We start from the raw sequence: 26,692 nt of genomic DNA, 5'->3' as shown, positions 1-26,692 counted from the left end.
TCTTTATACAGTGCATTCACTTCATGATTTGCACAAAAAAGGGAACTCAGCATAGAAATAATAATTCTTACTTATTACTTTATATTTTCGGTGTTTAAAAATATTAACTATTTATCAAATGCAAAAGTACCCCTCCAATAAAGCAATTGGAACCACTCAAGAAATACCAAAGTTAAGGTTGAATGTTTAATCTGTATGTTGTAATACCCTCTTTAGTTAGGACAAAGAGTCCCAGCATGTGGAGCACCAAACCTCAGTTTTCTCCTGGGAACTGCTGCTCCTACTCATTGCCATCCCTTCCGCCCTTCCCATGGGTGATGCTATACAGTGGTGCTCCCTACAGTCTCTATGGCAACAGGCAGGGAGCACATTGCTTAGCATGGGGTGAAGAAAGAGCATGAGGGAATGTGCAACAGGAATGGGCAAGGAGGCAATGGGGAGCCCAGAACCAGGGGGGGCAGGGGAACAGCACCGAAACAGTGAAGAGAGAGCAGAGGGATGCCAACACTGGAAGTGGGGAATCAGAAGAGAGAAGATCACTGGGGAAAGAGGTAATTGGGATTGGAAGGGAGGCAAGGACTGGATGTAGACCAAGAGAACTGAGAGTGAAAGAGCAAGAAAGGAGCAGACGAACAATGGGTGTGCAAGAAAAAAGAAGAGTAAAAATGGAAAGCAAAACCAAAATCAACGAGTTTAAAAAAAAAAAAAAACCCACAAGAACAGGGCAAAGAACGGACAGGGAGAAAAGACATGAGTATGCAAACAGCTAGGTATGGCAACTTTGCTAGGAAATGTTCCAAAAGGGTGAGCTGGTAACCAAAAATGAGCCATTGGGAACCATTAAGAATACAATAGAATGTATACTGTCCCACAATCTTAGATACACATACAACCTTGTGTATCTGTGGCACAAAGTGTACATGAACCTCTGCTAAGAGAACTACTTAAAGTAAAAACTACTTAAGCAATGTTAGTGCAGTATAGTAATTTAGGGCCAGAGTGAACAAGGTCTCTGGGACAAAGGATTTTGGCTACACTGTAGACACAGTAGGGTACACAGCCCCTTAATAATGCACAGCTTAAGGATCCTCCAATCCTGTAGAATTTTGGGAATCAAAAGGCATTTTAACTCTACTCCGCTCCTAGGACTCCCACTTCTTCCTGGTAGAATAGCTTGATCAAGGGCTGTGCTGTCATTCCCTCCATATTGCAGCCCAGCCCTCCCAGGGTGTCTTCACGCTATCCTCTTCTCTAAGGATTCTAGAAACTACAGAGGGGAGTTAATGCTGCAAGACACATCATTAACTCCCACGCAGATTTCAACTGGGAAGTCTGCCAGGTTGCTAGGGGAGCATCATGCACAAAGCATCTGCTCCCTGACTCCATCCCCCTCTGCCCTAGTAAATTCACTTACATCCCATGGAAATGCCATGGGAGAGTATGCTGAACAAGTTTTGCTACCCCCCCCTTAATTAACTTTGGGCCCCTTGTGTTTATCTTCTTATTCTTTTGCTTATTCTGCACAGTAGAGAGAAGCATCTGATCCAAGAAAGCTACTGTAAATGCAAAAACCTACAGTATGTTTCTGCAACACTAAAGGTGCACATTTAAATGCACACAGGTCAGACTATGAAGATTAAGATTTGCATAATAAAATTAACTTGCATTGACATTGTTATATTACATTTTTATTAGGTTGTCTATTAAATATTTACTTTAATATGTAGTGGGCTAAATTCTGCCGTCAGATATGCAGCTGCAACTTCTATTAATTTTTAATAGGGTATGCAAGTACAATTTACATTCATTTTGATGGGAGTTGTGTGAGCATAAAGAATGTGTCACTATATGCTATTACTGTTACACTCCTCTGCTCTATTACATATGAGGAAACACACAGATACACAAAGGTACAGAGAAAACAACCAGATTGTTAACATTTTATATAAGATATGCAAAATAGTCTCTTATACTTAGATTTAAAATAGTTAACAATTGTTTTAAAATTAAGTGCTTTTATTATATTATTATTATAACAAGGTAGACTTCTTTTAACTTGTGAACAAATTCAGATTAGGTCCTGTAGGTATAGATACGTTTTTAACTGGATTAACTGTTTATCTCCATTTGGGTAGGAGATTTATGAGTACAGATTGGGTGATGTCTCTGAAGCTTTGTGGATTCATTTCTTATTCCAGTTTGTGGTATGTAGTCTGAATTTCCAAGGATATTTTTTCCAGAGGTAATAGTACTATTGCAGAATACCATCGGTGCCTGAACACTTCTCTTCCTGCTGGTTGGTACTGACTGTTTCCTTGACCATTGGAATCATTGGAATTACTTCAAAAAATTCTGAGGGGCCTGATTCTTCTCTCACCCTGGTGTAAATTATGAGAGAGTCCTTTGAAATAAATGGAATTATGTCAGCATAAATCAGGAGTGAATGAAAATCAGACCCTGAAAGTCCACTAGAAGGGAGTTGATCACTTGGATGGAGAGTCTCCACAGATTTATGTTTCCTGTCATATAGACCTTATGCCCTTGTACAAACAGTTCAGATACTTCCATGGTGCTTGACATCAGCTGGGTCAGATATTTCATTGCCATTACACTGATTTATACCAATTGAGGATTTTGTCTGGTATCTTAATCTAGTCCTGGTCACCAGAAATAAATCTTACCATGTACAGTTGAAAAGCCTCCTTAAGCCACAAAACTCAGCCACCCATTCGTTAAACTTGGGATAGAATAATGTCTTCTCAAATCCCTTCACCAATATCTTCTGAAGATCCTTATATGGTGATATTGATAAGCTATCACAGGGGTAGGCAACCTATGGCACGTGTGCCAAAGGCGGCACGCGAGCTCATTTTCAATGGCGCTCACACTGCCTGGGTCCTGGCCAGTGGCCTGGGGGGGCTCTGCATTTTAAATTTAAATGAAGCTTCTTAAACATTTTAAAAACCTTATTTACTTCACATACAACAATAGTTTAGTTATATTATAGACTTAGAGAAAGAGACATCTAAAAACATTTAAATGTATTACTGGCACGCGAAACCTTAAATTAGAGTGAATAAATGAAGACTCGGCACACCACTTCTGAAAGGTTGCCAACCCCTGAGCTATCATTTCCAAGGTCTAATGACTTCCAATATTCAATATTATAAATATAAGTAAGATCAATGCCCAGTGTTGCATTCCTAGTGGGGTTTGCGCAGATACTGCTGACACAGAACCTTAACATGACCATCAAGGTGTTGTGGTCAGTAACTAAGGTACATTTTCAGCTATATAGTTGTGGAATTTTCATACACCAAAAATTATGGATGGAGACTCTTTTTCTTTGTACATGATTCTTCTAGTTCTAGAGTCAAAGCCAATCAGTCTCTCCTTATCTTTCTCATAAGCGATACCACAGTGCTTTCTCCATATGCATTGCAAGCTAAATTAAGACTGTGTGTCTTAATGCACAAATACATTTCTACTGAATAGCTGCTATTTTCATTTATTAAAAGAAGTACCATTTGATCATCCCCAAAATTTGTAAACTCGTTAGCAAATCATGTAAAATTGATTTTAAATGTATGCTTTCCCCATGCCATTTTTTACTTCCGTCCTTTTTTCTTCCTTTTAGTTTATTTTACGTGGGATCACTGTAGGAATATTTTATACATTAGTCTTTTTGCAAAAACATTTGGTTTTGCTGTGACATACATTTGCCCTATTTGTTGACCATCTCTACTGCTTAATCATATTTCAAAAGTGAATTGGGAAGTAAAATCTTTAGTCCTAAGCTCACAATTTGCAAATCATTACCTTAAAGACCGAATACAGTCAAACTTTTTCTTCTAGTTTCAACAGGGAAATAAGTAAGTCTCCCACTAACAATTTAAGCTAAGCTGTTTATTAATGCTTGGTTGAGTTCCCATGTAATTTGTTTCATTATGTGGTGCTGCTAAATTTAAGTAACCCAAAACCTTAGGTCATGTTGCTCATAGGCACATACTTGTTTTTATTCAGCCACATAACTAACAATCACACAGTGCTCTAGCATCAACAGGTAGAAATCAGCAAGTCTTTGTCTCTGTTTGCTCTGTCATGGGGTTGGGGTGCATTCCAGATCAGTAAGAGCTTGTGTCACCGACTCAGTAAGCCTGAGTAGCTCACACTGCAGAGACCTACAGTAGCAAAGCATTGTGAGGCACCCAGGTTTGCTGCTCTAGCTCTCTGCCTGGGATGCTTACAGTCCTCAACAAACATGCAGGTCACACCCTGAGAGTCTGTGTGCTATGCAGTCAGCCTTGGTTAAGCAACCTATTGATGGATGCCAAAGACAGCTTCTGTCTTTGCTTATATCTTAATCATAGAATATCAGGGTTGGAAAGGACCTCAGGAGATCATCTAGTCCAACCATCTAGCTCAAAGCAAGGACCAATCCCCAGACAGATTTTTATCCCAGTTCCCTAAATGGCCCCCTCAAGGATTGAACTCACAACCCTGGGTTTAGCAGGCCAATGCTCAAACCACTGAGCTATCCCTCTCTGCCATCTTCTAAAGTTCAATGACTTCGTTCCAAGAGGCAAGGTGACCTTATGCTTTTTTCTCCTTCCTGTGGGTTTCCCATCCCCTCGTATGTAAATAGGGCTTCCATTGTTTTGATTCCACCATACTTAATTTACCTAGGAGACAGGTAAATAGCTGCCTGCTCTCCTGTCTGAGAAAGAACTTGTTTCTCCCTGTTTGGTGACAGACAGTAGCAGTATCCATATTTCCTTATAATAATACAAATTTCACAATATTAATCACCAGTGTGACATTAGCTTTCAGAAAAGACCTCACTTTTATAATACAGCAATATACAGAATCAGTTGAGTCTATTGCTTATCATTTGAGGTTCAGCACCCGTCTTTATAGATCAGTAAACCTTTGAAATGTAGTCTCTGAAAAGTAAAAACCAGATCAAGCTTCTCTCTTCTGCTGGGTGTAGATGCCAGGCTGTCTCGTTCCCTACTTGTTAGCTTTGCTTACCTAATATGTAAAAATGGACCTTGATTGTCTTTGCCTGATGAGCTGGTCAGAGAAGCAAACACATTCCTTTGTCTAGTTCACTAACTTCCTGACATGCCTGGTTTAAATACACTTTAATAATTTTTCAACATATATTCATAACTCTTAATACACACCATGTATCCCACAATAATATTAATGAACAGTGAATTATTAGTTTTCAAATGATACCTCACAACAAATATTGTGTACAAATTATTACAACAGTGTATAGGGTGTGAATATGAGGTGCTCAGGGTCATATCCACATCATTGCCAACTTTTGTATCACATTGTACAGTCAGAATTTTGTGTATAAGAAAACATTAAGCTTAAGGTTTTTTATTAACAATGAACCATACTTTATTTTTCATTCCTTAAACACACAATGGTACATCTACACTGCAAAAAAAAAAAACAACAAAAACCACAGGAACTAGTCCCAGAGCCTGTGTCAAATGACATGGGCTTGTGCTGTGGGGTAAAACTAACAGTGCAGGCATTTGGGTTTGGGATGGAGCCTGGTTCAGAGACCCAGTGAGGGAGGGGTCTCCAAGTACAGGCTCCCTCTGGAATGTTTACCGTGCTATTTTTAGCCACATAGTGTCAACCTGAGTCAGCTGACACAGGCTTTGAAACAGGGCTCTGTGGGGTTGTTTTTTCTTCTTCTTTTTGCTGTGTAGACGTACCCAGTTTCTGCAAACTATTCTGGGTAGTATGCATGTATTTCCTGTATTAAGTAGTACTACAAGAGTTACCACTAGGGGGACATTCAAACACATAGTACATAATACAAAGAAAAGGTGGAGAAAAAACAAATTGCAACACCTGCTGTGTCACTGAGTTGTGCAATTGTGTTTTTTCTCCACTGAAGTTCTTTAAAGGACTCTACTTATTTGTATGGCAGTAGTAGTATCTAGGAGTGTACAGTAGACAGGTCCCCACTATTCTATCCACTTTACAAACCCATCAAAGGTTGCTACTGCAGTAAAGCACTTAAAATCTAAAACAAAACAACAGGTGGATATAGCAGTTAGAAGGAGCACTAAGAACCAGTGAGACATTATGGGTCAGCACAACAGGCAGTGGTTTCAGCATACCAGCTGCTTATCTGTTGTCAAGATTGTTCTAGGTATGATAGTAAAGAAGTTTTAAGGGGGAATTTGAAGGAAGAAAATGAGATGTCTTTGTAGATGTTTAAGAGATACTCCCTTCATGCATGAGGAAACTCAGAATTTGTGTTTTCCAGAAAAGCAGCTCATAACTATTAGTTTAGTATAGTTAAAGCACTACTTCTTGGTTATAACCTTCCCATATTACTGTTAAATCCTAAGGTTGGCAACCTTTGGTATCCAGTGGCACAATGAGGAGTTATTTCTATTGTATCTGCAACTGACGGACAACAGGCTTTAACAGTTAAAAGATGTGCTCAGGTAGAAAGAAAATTAACAAATTATATATATCTCATTACATAAAAATATCATGGAGGAGTGAGACACCAGGATAAGGGTCAGCAATTTTGAAGGTAGTCACTTTGTTTCTCCCACAGTATGAGCTGATTTTTCTAGTAAGTTTTTATTGCAATATTCTCTGGCATTCTTTGTCAAAAATGGTTCCTAAGTCAGCAGCTATGTAGCCATCAAGATTCTGCATTAGTATTTTCCAAACCAATTTCTGCTTTTGTGCTATTCTAAAAGATTTAGGCATTATTTTGTAACATTTTAAATTTATATTTACTCGCAATTTATTTCACCGAACATCTTGCCATCTGGCTGGTATTTTAAGAGCTCATTTTTCATTTTGAAACAGAAGAGAACACAAGATTGGTAATGAAATAAATTGTCCTGGTTGTTCAGTGGACATATTATTCTTACAAAAATTGAAACCCTAGCATAAGTGCTGGAATAGGGGGCTGGCTTGAAGTGGTTTTCATCATATACACGGTTTATAGTTTGGCTCAATGGCTCTCAACACCCTCATTATACAAATTGTTCCAGCCACCCAATTGAAGCAATTGAAAGTGATGTTCTCAGCAGTGATGTGATTCCAGGCCCCTTCCTCTGCTGTGCGGGAGAGATGGGTGATAGGGCAGGTGTTATAGTGAGAAAAATATATCCACATGGACATTGCTCGTGTTCCTCTTACCTATCAGGCAGGTGGTTTGTGGGCGCTGACCCAGTTTTGGCCTTGTCGCCATCACACAGGCGCACGGCCAAGGGGCACTTGGCTAATGATCAGCCTCCCCCGCTAGTTCAGTTACTGCCCCGCAGGTTTCCTTCGCCCCCCCTACAGTCAGGCCCGGCCGGAGAAAGCTGGGCCGCCGCGCCCCGTTCAGCCCACGTACACCGCTGTTACAGGGGGCCCCGCTACAACTGCCCCCGCAGGAGGTGGCACACGACGCTCATCCTCCTCCACCTGCCGGGCCCGCGGGGAGTGGCAGCACCTCGGCCCGGCGCTGCGGGTAGGGGCGCGAGGCGGCCCCACTTCCCTGCCGGACCCACACCCAGGCCGCGCGGCGACCGTTACCCCGCGGCACCTCGGCAGCCAACCCAGCTCGCTGCCGCGCTGCGGGACGGCTCCGTGAGGCAGGCGGGCGGGCGCCAAGCTCGCGCACCCAAGCGTGGCTGGGCGGGTTCCCGAGAAAACGCCTCCTCCTTCTGGCGCCCGCTTCGGGATGACGTCACCGCATCGCGGCCGCGCGAGCCTCACAGTCGCCGCGGCGCGCGAGCGCCACCCCTCGTCTCGCACAGCGCGGCCCGTGAGGGAGGGGGGGGACCCGCCCGCGAGAATGAGCAAGTCCCCCTGCCCCCACTCGGCAGGCGCGCCCTGCCCGCACCGCGCATGCACGTACCCCGGCGCGTGCGCGCACTGGATGCTCGTGCAGGAGGCGGCGGTGACGGCCAGAGAGACGCGCGCAGACCCCCCCCCCCAAAGCCCCCGTCCCACCAGCAGCAGCGTCCCCGCGAACTGCGGCACTGAGCGCGGCGGCGGCGGCAGCAGGTAAGCGCGGCTCCCCCGCATACACACGGCGGGGCCGCTGCGCGCGCTCTCGTCACTGAGGCTGCTGCCCGTCAGCCTGGCCGGCTCGCGCCGGAGACATGGAGGCGCCACAGACGCGCGCGCCGCTGCTTCACCCCCTCCCTCCTTCCTTCCTTCCCGACGCGCGCGGAGAGACGCCGCCGCCGCGCGCCAGCCCCGAGCCCACTGCAACAAAGGGGAGCGGGGCCGCCGCCTGCGCGCCCTGGCCCTGCCCCGCGGGGCCGCCGCCGCCGCTCTGCAGGCGGGAGGGGGCGGGCAATGCGCGGGCACCGCGCAGGGGATCCCGCCTCCGCCTGTCCCCGGCGCAGCCCCGAGAGGCGGCGCGGACGGGCCCGGGCTGGCGCTGCGAGGCTCGCTCTGGAGAAGAAGCCGGGCTCCGGCCCCTAACAATCCGCAGCGAGGAGCAGAGCCCGGCAGTGCCCGCCTGGCGCCGCGCACCGCCATGGCCCGCGCACCTGGACTCTGCCGCGGCCCCGGGGACGCTCGCACAGCTGGCTCCGGGCGCACGCACTGGGCCAGGGACACCCGGGCCCGTGGGCGCACGTCGGGCTCGGCCCCTTACTCGCGTGTCGCCGCAGTTAGGTGCGCGCCGCTGCCTAAACCCAGGTGATTTGGTGAGCGAGAAACACCACATGGCTTCGTGCAGCTTTGTTGTTGTTTTACATTAGGCCCAGTGACCGGGATGCCTTAGCGCTGGGTGCTGTGTGTACAACACAGAACAAAAACAAAAACAAAAACACACCCCTGCCTCAGTGGGGTGGGGAGAACAGCTGATTAAAAAGGGCAAAACAAAACACTATTTTACTTTCCTGTTTAAAAAAAAGTGACCCTTATTTAAGTGGAATTTTACACAGTTGCCTCATAGTGCACACCAGCTCCATAGTAGGCACCACAGTGCATGCTGCAAGATTACAAGCATTGAAAGAAGCTAGCAAATTTTCTATTTTCGGTTTGTATACACCTGTGCATTTATATAGATTAATAGTTTCCAAGGCCAAAAGGGACCATTGTGATCATCTAGTTTGATCTCCGGTATAACACAGGCTAGGGAACTTCCCCAAAAACAATTCTTAGAGCAGATCTTTTAGAAAAACATCCAATCTTGATTTGAAAGTTGCTGGTGATGCATCCCTCATGACCGTCACTGTTGAAAATATATGCCTTATTTCCTGTCTGAATTTCTCTAGCTTCAACTTCCAGCCACTGGCTCAGGTTATACCTTTCTCTGCTAGATTGAAGAGCCTCTTCAATATTTGTTCCCTGGGTAGGTACTTAGAGATTTGATAATGTGTTATGTATACACTATTTCAGTTTTCCCATAACAATCTGTTAGGTTGAAAAGATGCTTATCAATGGGACAACAGAAAAACTCTTTGAAATTTTAAATCAGTGTTTTGTTTATACAAAAAATGACAAGACATGCTATTGACCATTAACAGGGACTCTTTACTATTTGTAAAAAAGTTAGTTCCTAGCCCCATAGTTTTTAAAGCTGTTCTTGTTTTCTTTTATACATTGAAATTGTTCTGTACGCTTCTCATACCTGATTATTTTAGAACGTCATTACTTGGGGGGGGGGGGAATCCTGATCCATAAAAGGACTTAGGCGCCTAAGGCCAACATTGATGTGCCACTGAGAGCCTCAGAAATGCCACTCAGCTGCCACCTAACTCTCCTTAGGTGCCTAAACTCCCTAGGCATCTAAATTTCTATTGTTAAAGTCCCCTGGGTGCCTAAGTTTCTGCCAATGAACATGTCTCAGTCTAGGCCAGAGGTGGTTAAACTACGGCCCGTGGGCCACATACAGCCCGCAGGACCCTCCTGCCCAGCCCCTGAGCTCCTGGCCCGGGAGGCTAGCCCCATCCCCTCCCCTGCTGTTCCCCCTCCCCCGCAGCCTCAGCTCACTGCACCGCCAGCGCAATGCTCTGGATGGCCGGGCAGCACAGAGGGTGGAGAACGGGGGGGGGGGGGTGTTGAATGGGTGCAGGAGTGGAAGGAGGGGGGGTTGGATGGGGCGGCGGGGGGCAGTCGGGTGGGTGTTTTGGGGGCAGTAGGGATAGGGAGCAGGGGGGTGAATGGGGTGGGGGGCCATCAGGGAACAGGGGGTTGGATGAGGCAGGAGTCCCAGGGGGCACATCAGGGGACGAGAAGCAGGGGGGGTCAGATAGGGGTCGGAGTCTGGGCCACAGCTGGCTGTTTGGGGAGGCACAGCCTTCCCTAACCAGACTCCCATACAATTTTGGAAACCCGATGTGGCCCTCAGGCCAAAAAGTTTGCCGGCCCGGTCTAGGTGCTCAGGAGACCATCTCATGCCTAAGCCCCAGCAGGATCCTCAAACTAGGTGTTCCCTTGCTTATATTGCCTGCAGTTCCCAATCCAGTAGGAGTAGATGTTGTCAAAGCATGCCTAACCCCACACAAAACAGCTAGGAGATGGAGGTGATGACACTGTCCCCATTATAATTTTAGTCCATGGCACCTAACTCTTCCCATGAATCTTCAGGCAAACAGTATGTTTGTTTAAATATGGTTAAATGTAAATGTATACATTTAGAAACAAAGAATGTAGTTCATACTTTCAGGATGAGGGACTTTATCCTGGGAAACAGTGACTCTGAAAAAGATTTGGGGATCATGGTGGATAATGAGATGAACATGAGCTCCCAGTTTGATGCTGTGGCTAAAAGGAGGGCTATTGCAATCCTTGGATGCATAAACAGGAACCCGGAGTAGGAATAGATAGGTTATTTTACCTCTGTATTTGACACTGGTGCAACTGCTGCTGGTGTCTACAATTCAAGAAGGATGTTGATAAATTGGAAAGGTTTCAGAGAAGAGCCACGAGAATTATTAAAGGATTAGAAAACGTGTTTTCTAGTGATAGGAGCTTAATCTATTAAATTTAACAAAGAGAAGGTTAAGGGATAACTTGATTACAGTCTGTAAGCAGGGGTGCTGGGGTGTGTGCCAGCATTCCCTGGCTTGAAATGGTTTCCATCATATACAGGGCTTAAAGTTTTGTTCAGTGGCTTTCAGCACCCCACTATAAAAATTGTTCCAACGCTACTGTATGTAAGAACCTACATTGGGGACAAATATATAATAAATCTATTCAATCTAGCAGAAAAAGGTACAACATAATCCAATGTCTGGAAGTTGAAGCTAGACAAATTAAGACTGGAAATAAGTTGTAAATTTTTGACAGTGAGGGTAATTAACCATAAGAACAATGTACCAAGAGTTGTGGTGCATTCTCCATCACTGGTAATTTTTAAATCCTAAAAGATACACTCTAGTAATTATTTTGGGGACATTATATGGCCTGTGTTATACTTGAGGTCAGACTAGATGATCACAATGATTCCTTCTGGCTTTGGAATCTATGAATTTTATGGGGAGCCTAGGCCCCTAACTTGGGGCTGTGGATTCCATTGTGCCTTTAGCGCACAATTCTGCAGCTGTGGTGTATTTTTATAGCTATTTCCTAACCACCCTTGCAATTCATAGATCAAATACTGTTTGCTATAAAATTAGTCAAAACTTAATTTCATTTAAATTTTACTTTAACAAAACAAGTTGTATAGTTTTTAACTGCTTGAAAAGGTGAGAATAGACTCTTAATTTCCTGAATAACTTTTAATATTGCTGAACATGTTATTTATTTATGTTACTTAATTTGAGAAACAGATTAAGATAGTGTATAATTCTCTGCTCTTACCTTCTCCAATGTTCTTTCTTTCAGGGTCAGAGTGCCCATAATAAGGATTAGTCGTCTGTCAAAAGTTTAGTGATTGATTATTAAGAAAATTTCCTGCATTGTTCATGGTATGGCTTAACCTTTTATGTTTTGTATTTAGTTTGGGTTACAATGGTAAATGGTTATTTTATGTACGTTTCTAGAGCTTGTATGTTTTAAATGTGTAAATACTTATTGACATTTCTTTTTGTTATAAGAAATATGCAAATTTAAATATGCCAGTTAGAATTACAAAAGCAGATTTAATGTAAATATGTGAGTAAATTTATATTTCCTTACAAATAAAATTGATCATTGAAAAAATAGCATTTTTTTTCTTCAAAGTATGTACATGGTACTAGGTGAAAAAGAGACTTAACATTAATATTTTTTACAGTCTGGAGGACATGTTCTGATCAAATTAAGCTAATGGTTTCATTTGATAATTCTTATTTTTTATTTTGTAGATGACACTTAGAATCATATCTTATGAGTTAGTGTTTTAGTAAAAAGTCAAGTCTTTTTTTTTTCTCTTTCTCTCTCCAGGAGTTTTTCATCAGTATGTCTGAAAGCATTAAATATAATGATGATGATCACAAAACTGTGTTTCTGAAAACATTAAATGAACAACGTCTGGAAGGAGAATTTTGTGACATAGCTATTGTGGTAGAAGATGTGAAATTCAGAGCGCACCGGTGTGTGCTTGCTGCATGCAGTACCTACTTCAAAAAGCTTTTCAAGAAACTGGAGGTTGATAGCTCATCAGTAATAGAGATAGATTTCCTTCGTTCTGATATATTTGAAGAGGTTCTAAATTATATGTATACTGCAAAGATTTCAGTTAAGAAGGAAGATGTAAATTTGATGATGTCATCAGGTCAGATTCTTGGTATTAGGTTTTTAGATAAACTTTGTTCTCAGAAACGTGATGTATCTAGTCCCGAAGAAAACGCCCAATCCAAGAGTAAGTATTGTCTGAAAATAAATCGTTCTATTGGAGAATCTAATGATAACCAAGATGACGAGGTTGAGGAAATTGGAGATCATGATGATAGCCCATCAGATGTAACAGTAGAAGGAACTCCTCCAAGTCAGGAAGATGGGAAATCTCCTACTAATACACTAAGAGTTCAAGAAGCAATTCTAAAAGAGTTGGGGAGTGAAGAGGTTCGAAAAGTAAACTGCTATGGTCAAGAAGTAGAGCCCATGGAAACAACTGAATCAAAAGACTTAGGATCTCAAACCCCTCAAGCTCTAACCTTTAATGATGGCATAAGTGAAGTGAAAGATGAACAGACGCCAGGATGGACAACAGCAGCTGCTGACATGAAGTTTGAGTATTTGCTTTATGGTCACAGGGAACAGATTGCATGTCAAGCATGCGGTAAGACATTTACTGATGAAGCACGATTGAGAAAACATGAAAAGCTCCATACTGCTGATAGACCATTTGTTTGTGAAATGTGCACTAAAGGGTTTACCACACAGGCTCACTTGAAAGAGCACCTGAAAATCCATACAGGTTACAAGCCTTATAGCTGTGAGGTGTGTGGAAAGTCTTTTATTCGAGCTCCAGATCTGAAAAAGCATGAAAGAGTCCATAGTAATGAAAGGCCATTTGCATGCCATATGTGTGATAAAGCTTTCAAGCACAAGTCCCATCTAAAAGATCATGAAAGAAGACACCGAGGGGAAAAACCTTTTGTCTGCAGCTCTTGCACTAAAGCATTTGCTAAAGCATCTGATCTAAAAAGGCACGAGAACAATATGCACAGTGAAAGGAAACAAATTACAACAGCCAACGCCATCCAGAGTGAAACAGAACAGTTACAGGCAGCAGCCATGGCAGCTGAAGCGGAGCAGCAACTTGAAACTATAGCTTGTAGTTAAAGACAAAAGCAACTTTATCCAAAAAGTAACTTAAGAAATTAAATTGAACAAAAATTTAAATGTTGAAACATGTTTAGACTGATCATTAACTTTTCAGGATAAAATATTTTTAGAGGGATTGAACACTGCATGGGAGCATATAGCAGTGCTTGGTTAGGTATTTTAAAATACTTCAAAGATATGTATTCTTAGAATATAAAAATAATTTTGTTATTAGCACTAACATGTTTTAATTTCAGAAAACGAGGAAATCTCTATTTGATGTTTCTGCATACTTGTCCTTTGTACACATTAGTAAAACCAATGAGGTAAATTATGTCTAACAAAACTGAAATTTGTTGAAAAAGTTATAAGTATGGGAACAAAATATTTTTTTTAAAAGAATTTTTGGGTGTAGTTATGCAAGAAGCATATAATACACCTAGAACCCATGAAAATTCATCTGTTGGAATCCTGACATTTTTATTTCCTCCTTTTTCCTCATTCACTGTACTTATTAGCTATTAGTGCAGCAGGTTGGCAATTTTGGGTAATTGGTCAAGCGGAGTTATCCTGCTTCTTTGTCCACCCCCTTAAATTCCTCTCTTTAATCTAGCTGGTGCATACAATACTTGCTCTTCTAAAGGTTAGACTTTTCACATTCATAATAGCCTAGATGTGTCCCCTGGATCAACAAATGGAGAGGACACAGCACTCATCTACCCTTTCTGTGTAGAAAGGAGTAGGGCTCAGTTGTCTCCATGTACTCTTCAGAGGCCTTTTCATGCCGTATACGAGAGATGGACTGGAGGTGGGAAGGAGGGCAAGTGGGCAGAATCTGTAGAGAGATATATTGTTCCAAATCTAGCCCCATGAAAATTAATCAAAGATAATGCAATCTGAGGCTGTATTGTCTTTGTCATGTAGCTTCCCCTCACTCTTCCTAGGACAGCTGAGGCAAAGGGATGCATAGGCACAGACTCCCAGGAAAAAAATGGTAGGTGCTGAGCACCCACCGGCAGCCCCCTATCAGCCCCCCCGATTTCCCCCAGCGTCTCCTACCCACCGGCAGGCCCCACCGATCAGTGCCTCCCCCTCCATCCCAGCGTCTGCTGTGGATCAGCTGTTTCGCAGCATCAGGAGGCGCAGGGGGTGAGCGGGGAGGAGCGAGGGCGCAGCGCTCTTGGGGGAGGGGGCAGAACTGGGCGGGGAAGAGGCAGGGTGGGAAGAAGCAAGACGGGGTGGGGCATTGGGGGAAGGAGTGGAGTGGAGTGGAGGCAGGGCCTGGGCAGAGCCGGGGGTCGAGCACTCCCCAGCAGATTAGAAACTTGGCGCCTCTATGAAGGGATGTCTGTAGAAATACGCCTCAGTGGAATTAGCTGTGCTGTTGAGGGGAGGGATTTGGTACCAGGCGCCCTGCAGATCGCTGTCTGCAACTTAAAGGATAGGTTCCATGGCCTTTTAGGGGGGCACCTCCCAATAGGATTGTGTGTAGAAAGATCTCTACAGGGGAATCTGCATGAGAATGTTTACCTTCTGAGAAATCTCCCACAGGAAGGGATGATCTTGGCCAGTTTTTCCAACTATCATTGCCTCAGAATCTGTGAAATCTTTTTTTGAAATCATTCAGGCAAGGTTTTGTTTTGCTTTGTTTGGGGATTTTTTTTGGGAGGGGTGGGGGGGTGGGAAGGGATTGTTAATTGTTCCTTAATTTACCACAATCTCAACAAAACTTCTAAAATACTACAGACTGAGCTGTCTCCTGTATATGGAAATAGGGAGTCACAACTTCACAATATTAATTGTTAAAATGATCCTAAGGAACATGAATACTTCTTTATTTTAAGTGTAAATAATATAATTATTATCAATGTTATATTTCAACTATAAATGGGCAAAAATGCACTCTTTTGCACATCAGGTTGGAATAAATTGGTCACTTAAGAGACCCATGACATATAAAAGTTGTCAGACAAGTATTTATAAATTATTGTGTGGTAAATCACCTCTTGCATTTCTAAATAGAAATTGAAAATAACATTTTTGTAACTGATAATTTTTGTTACAACTTCATTGTGTATCTTTCATGTAATCAACAGTTTTAGCAATTATATTAAAATACCAACAATAGTTTGAAAATTGTTCTGTAAATAAAACATGAATTGAATATTTTAGAATATGTAAATTTTGGACTTTGTCCTATATATTTTTTTAAACGTTTCTTCATTTTACATTTAGCGGTTTTAATTAGTAAACCAACTATCCATTTTATATTTGTGCAATGTCAAATAGTAAGTACTCATTTCTTTTTATAGCTTCCCACAAAGGAAGACACTAAATTAATAGTGTAAAAGTATTTTGCGGTTTGTTATATGTAAGCATAGATAAAGATGGTAGATTCAGAATTTGAGCTGCACCTTTCTTCCCTGGTGCTTGCAAAGTTTTAATCTTGTTTGTTTTTTAAAACACAGTTCACCACTTGTAAAACACCATAAAATAATTAGCTAATGCGTACACCATTAAGGAATGAGGAACAGATTTGTTTCAGGTTTTCAAGAATTTAATAGCTATAGTGAGATAAAAATGTTTTAAGCTTTATTTTCAGTCTTTTTTAAAAATAGCTGCAATATTTTCCCCTGTATATTCGTTGTTTTGGTATAATTTCAAAATATGATGAGGCATTGCAGTGGAAAAAACAACAGTATACATACTGTAATAATTACAATTTACATAGGACAAACCCTTTTTGTTCCCAATGATTTGTACAGTTGCATAAATAAATAATTCGGGGCTCAATCCTGCAGTCCCTCAGTCACAGCAGTACATCCATTGAAAGCAATGGGACTACAGCTAGGACCTTTCTGCTAAATTGTAGTTACCTACACTCCACAATTTCTAGAATCACTATATATTCCAGAGAATAGTAGTGATGAGGTTCTTCAAGAAAGCTAGTATTTAGACACAGATTTTGTCTTAAGAGCTTTGCTGAATGGGGACCTCAGCGCACTACATTTTTCTTTATACAAGTAATTTACTCATGCTTGATTTCCTTTAGGATGTTGAGAGATAAAAGTGCAATCTCTTACCAAAACGAAAAACCCATGCATGTTTTTCAAACTTGATAATTTGGCAAAATCAAAAGCAATTTACACTAGAACAGTGAGACAAGGTGGGTGTTGGTGAGAGAGACAATCTTTCATTGATCCAGTAAAAGATATTACCTTACCCATCTTGTCTCTGTAATATCCTGGGACCAACACAGCTACAACAACACTACGTACTAGAACACTGAGGCATTTATCTTCCCTGAGGACTATTTTCTCTGCCAAATTTCAACTTTCTGTCCCCAACAGTTTCTATTCTATACCTGTTCAAATATATAGGGGGGTTGTTCTTTTTATTGGGAATTGTATACTTTCTCCTCTCCTTTCTAAAAAAGACCTGAACAACTTTTGCTCACTTTCCAAAATATTTCAATCTCAGACATTGACTAGGCTTGGAAAATTTCTGCCCAAAAGTGAAAATCCTAGAAGGAGTCTTAGAATGGAAATGTATAGGTGATGTTAGCTATAAGCTGAAGTTAATATTCCAAATAAATTAAAAGTTTGTATACTTACTCATTTCCAAAGACAGCTGGCACTGTGTCAGTTTCACAGAGTGAAATCCTGGTTCCACTGAAGAGACTTTTTCCATTGACTTTAATGAGGCCAGGATTTCAGTCAATACATGCAACAAGTTACCCAGAAAAACGGTATAATGTATAAAAAATAGGACTGTCAAGCGATTAAAAAAATTAATTACGATTAATCATGCGATTACAAAAATTAATCGTGATTAATCGTACGATTAATTGTGCTGTTAATAGGATACCATTTATTTAAATATTTTGGATGTTTTTCTACATTTTCAAATATATTGATTACAATTACAACACAGAATACAAAATGTACGGTGCTCACTTTATATTTATTTTTTATTACAAATATTTGCCCTGTAAAAAACAAAAGAAATTGTATTGTTCAATTCCCCCATTATAAGTACTATAGTGCAATCTCTTTATCATGAAAGTTGAAGTTACAAATGTAGAATTATGTACAAAAAAATCTGCATTCAAAAATAAAACAATGTAAAACTTTAGAGCCTACGAGTCTACTCAGTCCGACTTCTCATACAAGTTTGTTTATCTTTGCAGGAGATAATGCCGCCCGCTTCTTGTTTACAGTGTCACCTGAAAGTGAGAACAGGCATTCGCATGGCACTGTTGTAGCAGGCGTTGCAAGATATTTATGTGCCAGATGCACTGAAGATTCATATGTTCCTTCATGCTTCAACCACCATTCCGGAAGACTTGCGTCCATAATGCTCGATAATGATTCAAAAAGTGCGGACTAACACATGTTCATTTTCATCATCTGAGTCATATGCCACCAGCAAAAAAATTTTGGTGGTTCAGGTTCTGTAGTTTCCGCATTGGAGTATTGCTCTTTTAAGACATCTGAAAGCATGCTCCACACCTCGTCCCTCTCAGATTTTGTAAGGCACTTCAGATTCTTAAACCTTGGGTCGAGTGCTGTATCTATCCTTAGAAATCTCACATTGATACCTTCTTTGTGTTTTGTCAGATCTTCAGTGAAAGTTTTCTTAAAATGAACAACATGTGCTGGGTCATCATCAGAGACTGCAATAACACGAAATATATGGCAGAATCTGGGTAAAACAAAGCAAGAGACATACAATTCTCCCCCAAGGAGTTCAGTCAGAAATTTAATAAATGCTTTTCTTTTTTAACGAGCGTCATCAGCATGGAATCATGTCCTCTGGAATGGTGGCTGAAGCATGAAGGGGCACATGAATGTTTAGCATATCTGGCACGTAAATACCTTGCAGTGCCAGCTACAGAAGTGCCATGCGAACGTCTGTTCTCGCTTTCAATTGACATTGTAAATAAGAAGTATGCAGCATTATCTCCCTTAAATGTAAACAAACTTGTTTGTCTTAGCAGTTGGCTGAACAAGAAGTAGGACTGAGTGGACTTGTAGGCTCTGAAGTTTTACACTGTTTTGAGTGAAGTTATGTAACAAAAAAAATCTACATTTGTAAGTTGCACTTTCATGATAAAGAGATTGCTCTACAGTATTTGTATGAGGTGAATTGAAAAATACTATATCATTTTACAGTGCAAATATTTGTAATAAAAAATAATATAAAGTGAGCACTGTACACTTTGTATTCTGTGGTGTAATTGAAGTCAATATATTTGAAAATGTAGAAGAACATCCACAAATATTTAACACATTTTAATTGGGATTCTATTGTTTGACAGTGCGATTAAAATTGCAATTAATTTTTTTAATCGTGATTAATTTTTTTGAGTTAATCGCATGAGTTAACTGCGATTAATCGACAGCCCTAATAAAATATATGAAATCACAAAGTGATACTATAGATACAAGAATATTGTGCATGATTCAGAAAAACAACTTGTTTAACTAAAATATTTATTTCCTTGGTTCCAGAATACCAAAAATATAGGAAAAATAGTCTCACTAAAGGGATCTGATCCTGTAAACAGTTACGTTTCTTTTTTGAGTGCTGTCCCTGTGGGTGCTCCACTTTAGATGTTCATGCACCCCTGCGCTCATACTCAGAGACTTTTAGTAGCAGTGCCCGGTTGGGTGTCACATGTATGGTCCCATGCTGCTTCAGGCAGTTAACTGATGCTGTGCGACCAACCCCCACTCAGTACCTTCTCTACTGCTCTTGGCTATGAGTTGGAGCAATCAGCAGTGCCTCGCTACTTAGTAGTTAGTTATTTAGTTTCATTGTTAGCACTTGGTTAAATTGTTCCCTTTTTCTTTTATCCTTGTCACCTAGTTAAAAAAAACAACCTTTTTCCTTTTACTTTCCTTTTGAACTACTGTCTGAGGAGAAGTTTCAGTTGAACCTCTGCATACGCAGCCGCTTTGAGGGTGACAGCCCCCCCTGACAGGAATGCCCGGTTTCCCAAGCTTTAAATGCTGTCTCAACTGCAAGCTTGCTACACCTGTCTCAGACGGACACGATCAGTGTTTTTGATGCCTTGGCGATACACACATAGCTCAGAGTAGTGCCAGCACTGCCTCAAGCTCACTGCTAGGACAAGAAGGGCTAGAGATTTGCAGCTAAAGCTCCGCCTTATGGAGAAGTCTCCACCGCTCCTGGTCAAACTTTGCCTACCACGACTTCTGACAGGGGTCCCTCCTCAACCCATGCATCTGAGCAACCTGCCAAAAAACTGTCAAACAGGAAGGCACCTCTTTCCCCAATGCAGGAATCGGCCAAGAGGAGCCATTCCACGAGCGGACAATCAGCACCGGCACCAACTGCATTGTCAGCACCAGTAGCCCACACAGCGGGACCATCCAGCACTGCCGGTACCTCTAGAACCAGGGACTCTAAAAGAGCTGGCTCTGACAGAGGCACTAAGAGAAAATCTAAACCCCACGTCTCCGCACCGCCAATACCAAAGCCGTGACCGAACACAGCGGCACAGCACCGGGACAGACGGCGACTCCTTCAAAGGCACGCTCAGTGCACACAGCGGCGCAGCCTTCGGTGCTGGTTTATATACAGCAGCTCCTGGCACCAACAATGATATAGCCTCAGCGGCCAATCAAACAGGCAATACAGCGGTTTCTAAGACAAAAGGATCTCTTAGCTCTGCCCCTGACTCCCCTATCATCGGCACGGACGCAAACATGTCACGCTCGGCACCGAGTCTCCTCTCCTCTCTCCTATACAATCCGCTCCTCCCTATTCGAGTGAGGAGCATGAGAGCGAGGAAGGACGAGATCTCCCTCCACAATCTCCTTTCTACCATGAGCTGACTAACTCAGGATCCCCTCAGGATACATATTACACTGATCCCAAGTATTTCCAGTGGTATGCCAGCCCTCGGGGCATACTGGAGCCTGTGGGTGACACACCCCACAAAACAGGGACTGCCCACCACAGCCAGATCCAGCACACAGCAGTCATCTGCAACTTTGGTGCCTGGACCTTTGTTGGTGGCGGGGAAAGAGGAGGAAGAACCCCCAATCCTGGAATGGGACACCATCTACCTACTTCTCACCATTATCCACAGATGACACTGTTACACCTCCTCCCCTAATATAGGAGATGATTTCAGACTATTCCGGATCTATTTAAAAGGGTGGCTAGCTCTCTGGACAACTTCCTTGAGGAGGTCCAAGTGACACAACACAAACTAGTGGACATTTTGCTTCATCCAGAATCGCTCTGCCCATGAACGATGTGTTGATGGACCCTGTCAAAACCATTTGGCAGACCCCTGCAACTAGTCCTCCAACCTGCAAGAGGTCTGACAAAAAATATTATGTACCAGCCAAGGACACGGAGTTCCTCTTTTCACATCCAGCACCCAATTCCCTAGTGGTGGACACAGTCCAGGAACGTGGTAGGCAACAACAGCCCAAAATACACCTCACGACAAAGAGTGGAAAAGACTTGATTTGTTCGGCCACAAGGCTTATTCCTTGGCTACATTACACCTCCGCATAGCCAACTACGAGGCATTACTGGCGAAATATGACTATATTAACTACACAAAAATGTCTGATTTTATTTTATTTCTGAGGACAAGAGAGAACAATTCACAGCACTTGTATCAGAGGGATAACTCATCTCCAGAACAGCTCTGCAAGCCGCACTTGATTCTGTGGACACAGCTGCAAGATCAGTGGCGATGGCTGTTGTGATGAGATGGGCCTAATGGCTCCATCTCTCTGGCTTCCCTAAGGAGGTGTAATCCACAGTTGAGGATTTGCCATTCGAGGGTCCCAAACTCTTCACTGAGAAGACAGATGACTCTCTCCACTCACTCAAGGATTCACGAGCGACACTCTGATCCTTGGGAATCTATGCACCCAAACCCAAGAAAAAACAGAGGAATTATTATGTACCCCAGTGCTACTGCCAGACCATGTATTCGCAGTAGAACCCATTCCAACAGAACACAGAGGGAGAGGATTTTATTCCCACTATTTTATCATGAAGAAAAAGTCCAGTGGATGGAGACCAATACGATGATTCAACAAGTTTGTCAAAACACAGTGATTCAAGATGGTCATACTAGGCACCATAATCCCAGCTCTAGAAAGGGGATTTGTTTTCAGCCCTCGACCTCCTGGATGCATATTTTCATGTAACAATACATCCCTCTCATAGCAGATTTCTCCGTTTTACTATTGGACAGGACTACTTCCAATACAAGGTCCTTCCCTTCGGCCTATCTACTGCCCCTTGAGTGTTTTTGAAGGTACTGGCCATGGTTGCAGCTTACCTGTGCGGAAACGCAATTATGATATTCCCATACTTGGACGACTGCCTGCTAAAACTGTCATTATGGCAGGCAGCAATACAAGCCATCGAACAGACGGCCACCTGTGAGATTGGGCCTCCAAATAAATACTGAAAAGTCCACCCTAACACCAGTGCAGGAGTTGGAGTTCATTGGGGCCCATCTCAATTCTACCAAGGCCATAGCCTCTCTACCAAGGCAACAGTTTCTCACTCTCACCAGCCTTTGTTGTCAGACACACCAGATTACATATGCATTGCCTACAAGGATGGCTCCATATGAATTATGTCCCACACAGACACAGCATAAACAATATACCTCTTTGCAACCGCACAAAATACCAAATATCCCTGGTTCTGCTCCAGAGCAGTCTTGGCATGCAGGCGACGCATTCCTCCTCAAGTGGAACACTCCCCTCCTATATGTCTTCTCTCCCATCCCTCTCCTGACCCGAGTGATCCACAAGATCAGGCAGGAAGGGGGCACGGTAATCCTAATAGCCCCTGCATGGTCTTGTCAATCCTGGTAGCCTTACATCCTCAGGATGGCTGTGCGTCCATCAATCACACTCCCACTTCAGCCTCATCTGCTGTCCCAGGACTCAGGTCGTGTACTGCATCCGGACCCACAAAAACTCCATCTCAAAGCATGGCTCCTCCATGGCTCACGGGATCTTAGATGACCTGCTCGGAAGAAGTACAAAACATATTAAATAGTCATAGAGCAACTACCCGTCACACGTATATGCTCAAGTGGTGGCGATTTGAAGCATGGTGCCAACAAAAACAGATGACATCCATCTCAGTCTCATTACCCTGAATATTAAGCTATCTATTAGCGCTTAAAAGGTCAGGCCTTTCCATGAGTTCAATAAAAGTTCACCTGCCATCACAGCCTTTCACCCTAAGGTGAATCAACAGTCTGTCTTTGCTTGCCTGCTAACCAAACGTTTCCTCAAAGGACTCAACAATGTTTACCCAGAACTGTGCGAGCCTATTACACCATGGGACCTCAATCTGGTCCTTCAGGCCCTCACCCGTTCCCCATTTGAACCCATGGCGATGTGCTCATTACTACACCTTTCCACGAAAGTGGCATTCCTTATGGCAATTACATCTGCCAGATGTGTAGGAGAACTGGGGGCACTCATGGCAGATCCCCTATACACGGCCTTCTTTAAAGATAAAGTATCCCTGAGACCACACCCCAAGTTTTTACCGGAAGTTGTCTCAGTTTTCCACCTTAACCAACCCATATACCTATCGACATTCTATCCCAAGCCCCACACAGATGGAACGCATAGTCCACGCTTCACACTCTCGATGTACGGAGGGCATTGGCTTTTTACATAGACAGAACACGGCCATTTTGTAAATCACTCAAACTGTTCGTATCCATCACCGAACGTTCCAAAGGGAGTATCATATCTAAACAAAGACTCTCCAAGTCGATCTCCAATTGCATAAAACTATGCTATAATCAGTTCAACCGCCAACCCCCAAGGGGCTTTGCACAGATTACACCAGAGCCCTATTGGCCTCCACTGCTTTCCTGAACAATGTACCCATCACGGACATTTAAAGAGGTGCTACCTTGGCCTCAGCCCATATCTTTACACAGCATTACGCATTAGAGCAACAGTCAACATCTGATACCTCATTCGTCATCTGTCACGACTTCAACTCTGAAGCCCCTTCCTTCCACCGGAAGTCATCTAAAGTGGAGCACCACAGGGACAGCACTGGAAGAAGAAGAGAAAGTTACTGACCCTGTGCAGTAACGTAGGTTCTTAGAGATGTGTCCCTGTGGGTGCTCCACTACCCTCCCTCCGCCCCTCTACTTCAGAGTTTCTTACTCAGTCTGTGCAGTAGAGAAGGAACAGAGTGGGGTTTGGTCGCACAGCATCAGTTAACTGCCTGAAGCACACGAGACAGGGACCACACATGTGCGACCCAACTGAGCACTGCTGCCAAAAGTCTCCGAGTACAAGCGCAGGGGTGCACGAACACCTACAGGGGGACACATCTCAAAGAACCTACATTACTGCACAAGATGAATAACTTTCTCACATTTAGTCCTATGTGTAAAATTACTCCACCACATAAGTGTTTTGGGGATCAAAGCCTGTCTGTTATGTATGCAGGATAGCTAAACCTGAAAGCTTTTGGCCTATATCCTAAAAACATATGGGAGTAGGTCTGTGGTTTTATTGCAACTACCCACATGTGTAAGGTTGAACATCTGCATAGATATTTGAAGGATCAAGGCTTTTGTACATAATGAGCCAGATCCTCAGGTCCTGTAAAATGACTACATTTTCAAAGTTGCTTCAAAGGAACTATGCTGATTTACATCAGCTGAGGCTCTAGCCTAAAGGCTTCTCGATAAAAGAATATAGAATCATAGAAATGTAAGGCTAGAAGGGGAAGTTGAGATGTCATCTAGTCCTATTAAGGAAAAACAGGTATTTAATTAAAAGACTTGGTTAATTTTAAACAATTTAGATTGAAGAGGCTAGAATAAAAAAATATTTGAATATTAGAGCCTTACTTGTTCAGTATTCTAAACTATTAACTACTTCTGCTATTAAAAGGTACATTATATAGTCTACATTGGAAAAACAAAAAACCAAACTATAAATTCTGGATTGAATTTCGGAATCTGCTCTGTCTCTGATCCAAGTTATGTTAAGAGATGTTAGCCTGATGGTGATTTAACAGGATTAATGTAATTCATTTTCAAGTTAAATCATTCTGCTCTTTCTAAGGGCATTTAAGAATATTTGCCTTATTTTCTGGTGTTTAGAATTTTGTACTTGTTTCTTTGAAAATAAAACACATATAGATGGGGAACAAAAGGATTCTCACATTCCCACAAAAAGTCCACAGATTGTAAACAATCTTTTGAAAATATTGAGTCATTCCATGTTCAGTCAGATATTTTTGGGTGAGTATTGTATTTTTTTCAGTTTTAAATGTTAACTTTGTTAAAGATTTGAGATATAGAGACAGTGGGCCAAATTCAGGACTGATTTGTAATGTGTAAAGAAGAGCACCTTATACTGATGTCAAATGCCAGGTTTTCAAAAGAACAGCTCCCAATTGCACATGGGAGATACTGGGTGCTGAGCACAGGTGAAAATCTGGCTACTTTTTTAGGTACCCATATTGGGGCTGTTTTGAAAATGTGCCCTGTGTTTTTTACATTTAGACTCTGTTAGACCTACTTCTGTTTACTCTAGCAGTGGGTAGGGGACTTTAAATTGATATACATGGGTAGGATCTGAAGGAAGGTGTAAATGAAAGTAAACCTGCCTGTATCTTAGTTTACCCCTTAAGGGGCAGAGGGCAACTGGTGTAAATTGTCCTACCTCCATTGACTTCAATGAAGCTAGGACAGGGGTGGACAAACTACGGCCCGCGGGATTGCCACCCCTGTGGTGCCGCGGATCCCACGCCGCTTCCAGAAGCGGCTGGCACCACATCCCTGTGGCCCCTGGGGGTGGGAGGGCAGAGGGCTCTGTGTGCTGCCCTCGCCTGCGGGCACCACCCCCTGCAGCTCCCATTGGCCGGGAACAGGGAACCGCGGCCAATGGGAGCTTTGGGGGAGATACCCACAGGTGAGGGCAGTGCACGGAGCCCTCTGCTCCCCATCCCGCAGGGGCCGCAGGACTGTGGTGCTGGCCACTTCCGGCAGTGGCACTGGGCTAGGGCAGGCACGGAGCCTGCCCTGGCCCCGGTGCGCACCGCTGCCATCCCAGAGCCGCTGCAGGTAAGCAGCGCTGGGCCAGAGCCCGCACCCCACCTGCACCCCAACGCCCTGCCCTGAGCCCCCTCCCGCACTCCTCCCTGCACCCCTGCCCTGAGCCCCCTCCCACACTCAGCACCCCCTCCTGCACCCCAACCCCCTTCCCTGAGCCCTCTTGTACACCTTGCACCCCTCCTCTGCCCCAGCCCCTTGCCCTGAGCCCCTTCTTGCACACTGCACCCCCTCCCACACCTCACACTCCCTCCCGCACTCCAACTCCCTGCCCCAGCCCTACATTCATGGCCCTGCATACAATTGCCCCACCCAGATGTGGCCCTTGGGCCAAAAAGTTTGCCCACCCCTGAGCTAGCTGACCATCTGCCCCTAAATGTTCTCATATCAACTTATACACTCTACTGACTTGTGGGAGGGTGTATATCAGTGAATGGGTTGTCTAATTTACAACACTTTATAATCCAGTCAAAGTGTACATTTTAAAAACCTATATGGGATAGAATGATTCTGCAAAAAAGGAAACTAAAGAACTAAGTTTATCTTTTTCTAACAGTTCTATATCTTGCAGTAATATGTACAATATAGTGCATAACTTGTGTTTAAAAATCCATTACACCATCTGATCTGTCATTTGTCTCTTCTTAATGTGATGCCTACAAGAAATCATTTAACAATGGATAGGTTATGGAACAGTTGGAGATAGATGGTGTATACAGTAATTTTAGATATTTTCAATGCATTCTTCTCCTCTGACCTTTTTTAATTAGTTGTGCTTTTTAGGCCTTAATCCATCAAATATTTACGCAACCATGTAACTTTTTGTATGTGAGTAATCCTATTGACTTCAGTGGTGCTCTTCAGGTGCATAAAGCTAAACAT

At 43.0% G+C, this 26,692-nt stretch overlaps 1 protein-coding gene and 1 long non-coding RNA gene across 5 annotated transcripts; one reads left to right on the top strand and one right to left on the bottom strand.

Annotated features, from left to right (window-relative positions):
* Positions 1-1,666: 1,666 nt before the first annotated feature.
* On the bottom strand, positions 1,667-7,973 carry LOC128832112 (uncharacterized). The gene is made up of 2 exons (XR_008443900.1): positions 7,195-7,973; positions 1,667-2,401 (listed from the first exon to the last, which is right to left on the bottom strand). It is a non-coding gene; the product is annotated as an uncharacterized LOC128832112 (long non-coding RNA).
* On the top strand, positions 7,965-14,088 carry ZBTB14 (zinc finger and BTB domain containing 14). Of its 4 annotated transcripts, XM_054019172.1 has the most exons (4): positions 7,977-8,049; positions 9,276-9,352; positions 11,830-11,912; positions 12,370-14,088. In XM_054019172.1, the coding sequence occupies exons 3-4, from the start codon at positions 11,910-11,912 to the stop codon at positions 13,711-13,713; spliced, it is 1,347 nt and encodes a 448-aa protein (XP_053875147.1). In that variant the 5' UTR covers positions 7,977-8,049; positions 9,276-9,352; positions 11,830-11,909; the 3' UTR covers positions 13,714-14,088. The 4 variants fall into 4 exon arrangements, with proteins under 4 accessions (XP_053875150.1, XP_053875147.1, XP_053875146.1 ...); XM_054019175.1 differs by lacking the exon at positions 9,276-9,352 and having other exon boundaries at positions 7,965-8,049; XM_054019171.1 differs by lacking the exons at positions 7,977-8,049; positions 9,276-9,352 and adding an exon at positions 8,321-8,694.
* Positions 14,089-26,692: the final 12,604 nt, after the last annotated feature.

Source organism: Malaclemys terrapin, chromosome 2 (assembly GCF_027887155.1).
Source record: "Malaclemys terrapin pileata isolate rMalTer1 chromosome 2, rMalTer1.hap1, whole genome shotgun sequence".
In the NCBI taxonomy this organism is placed as follows: Eukaryota; Metazoa; Chordata; order Testudines; family Emydidae; genus Malaclemys; species Malaclemys terrapin.
This window is presented reverse-complemented; position numbering and strand designations above follow the sequence as displayed.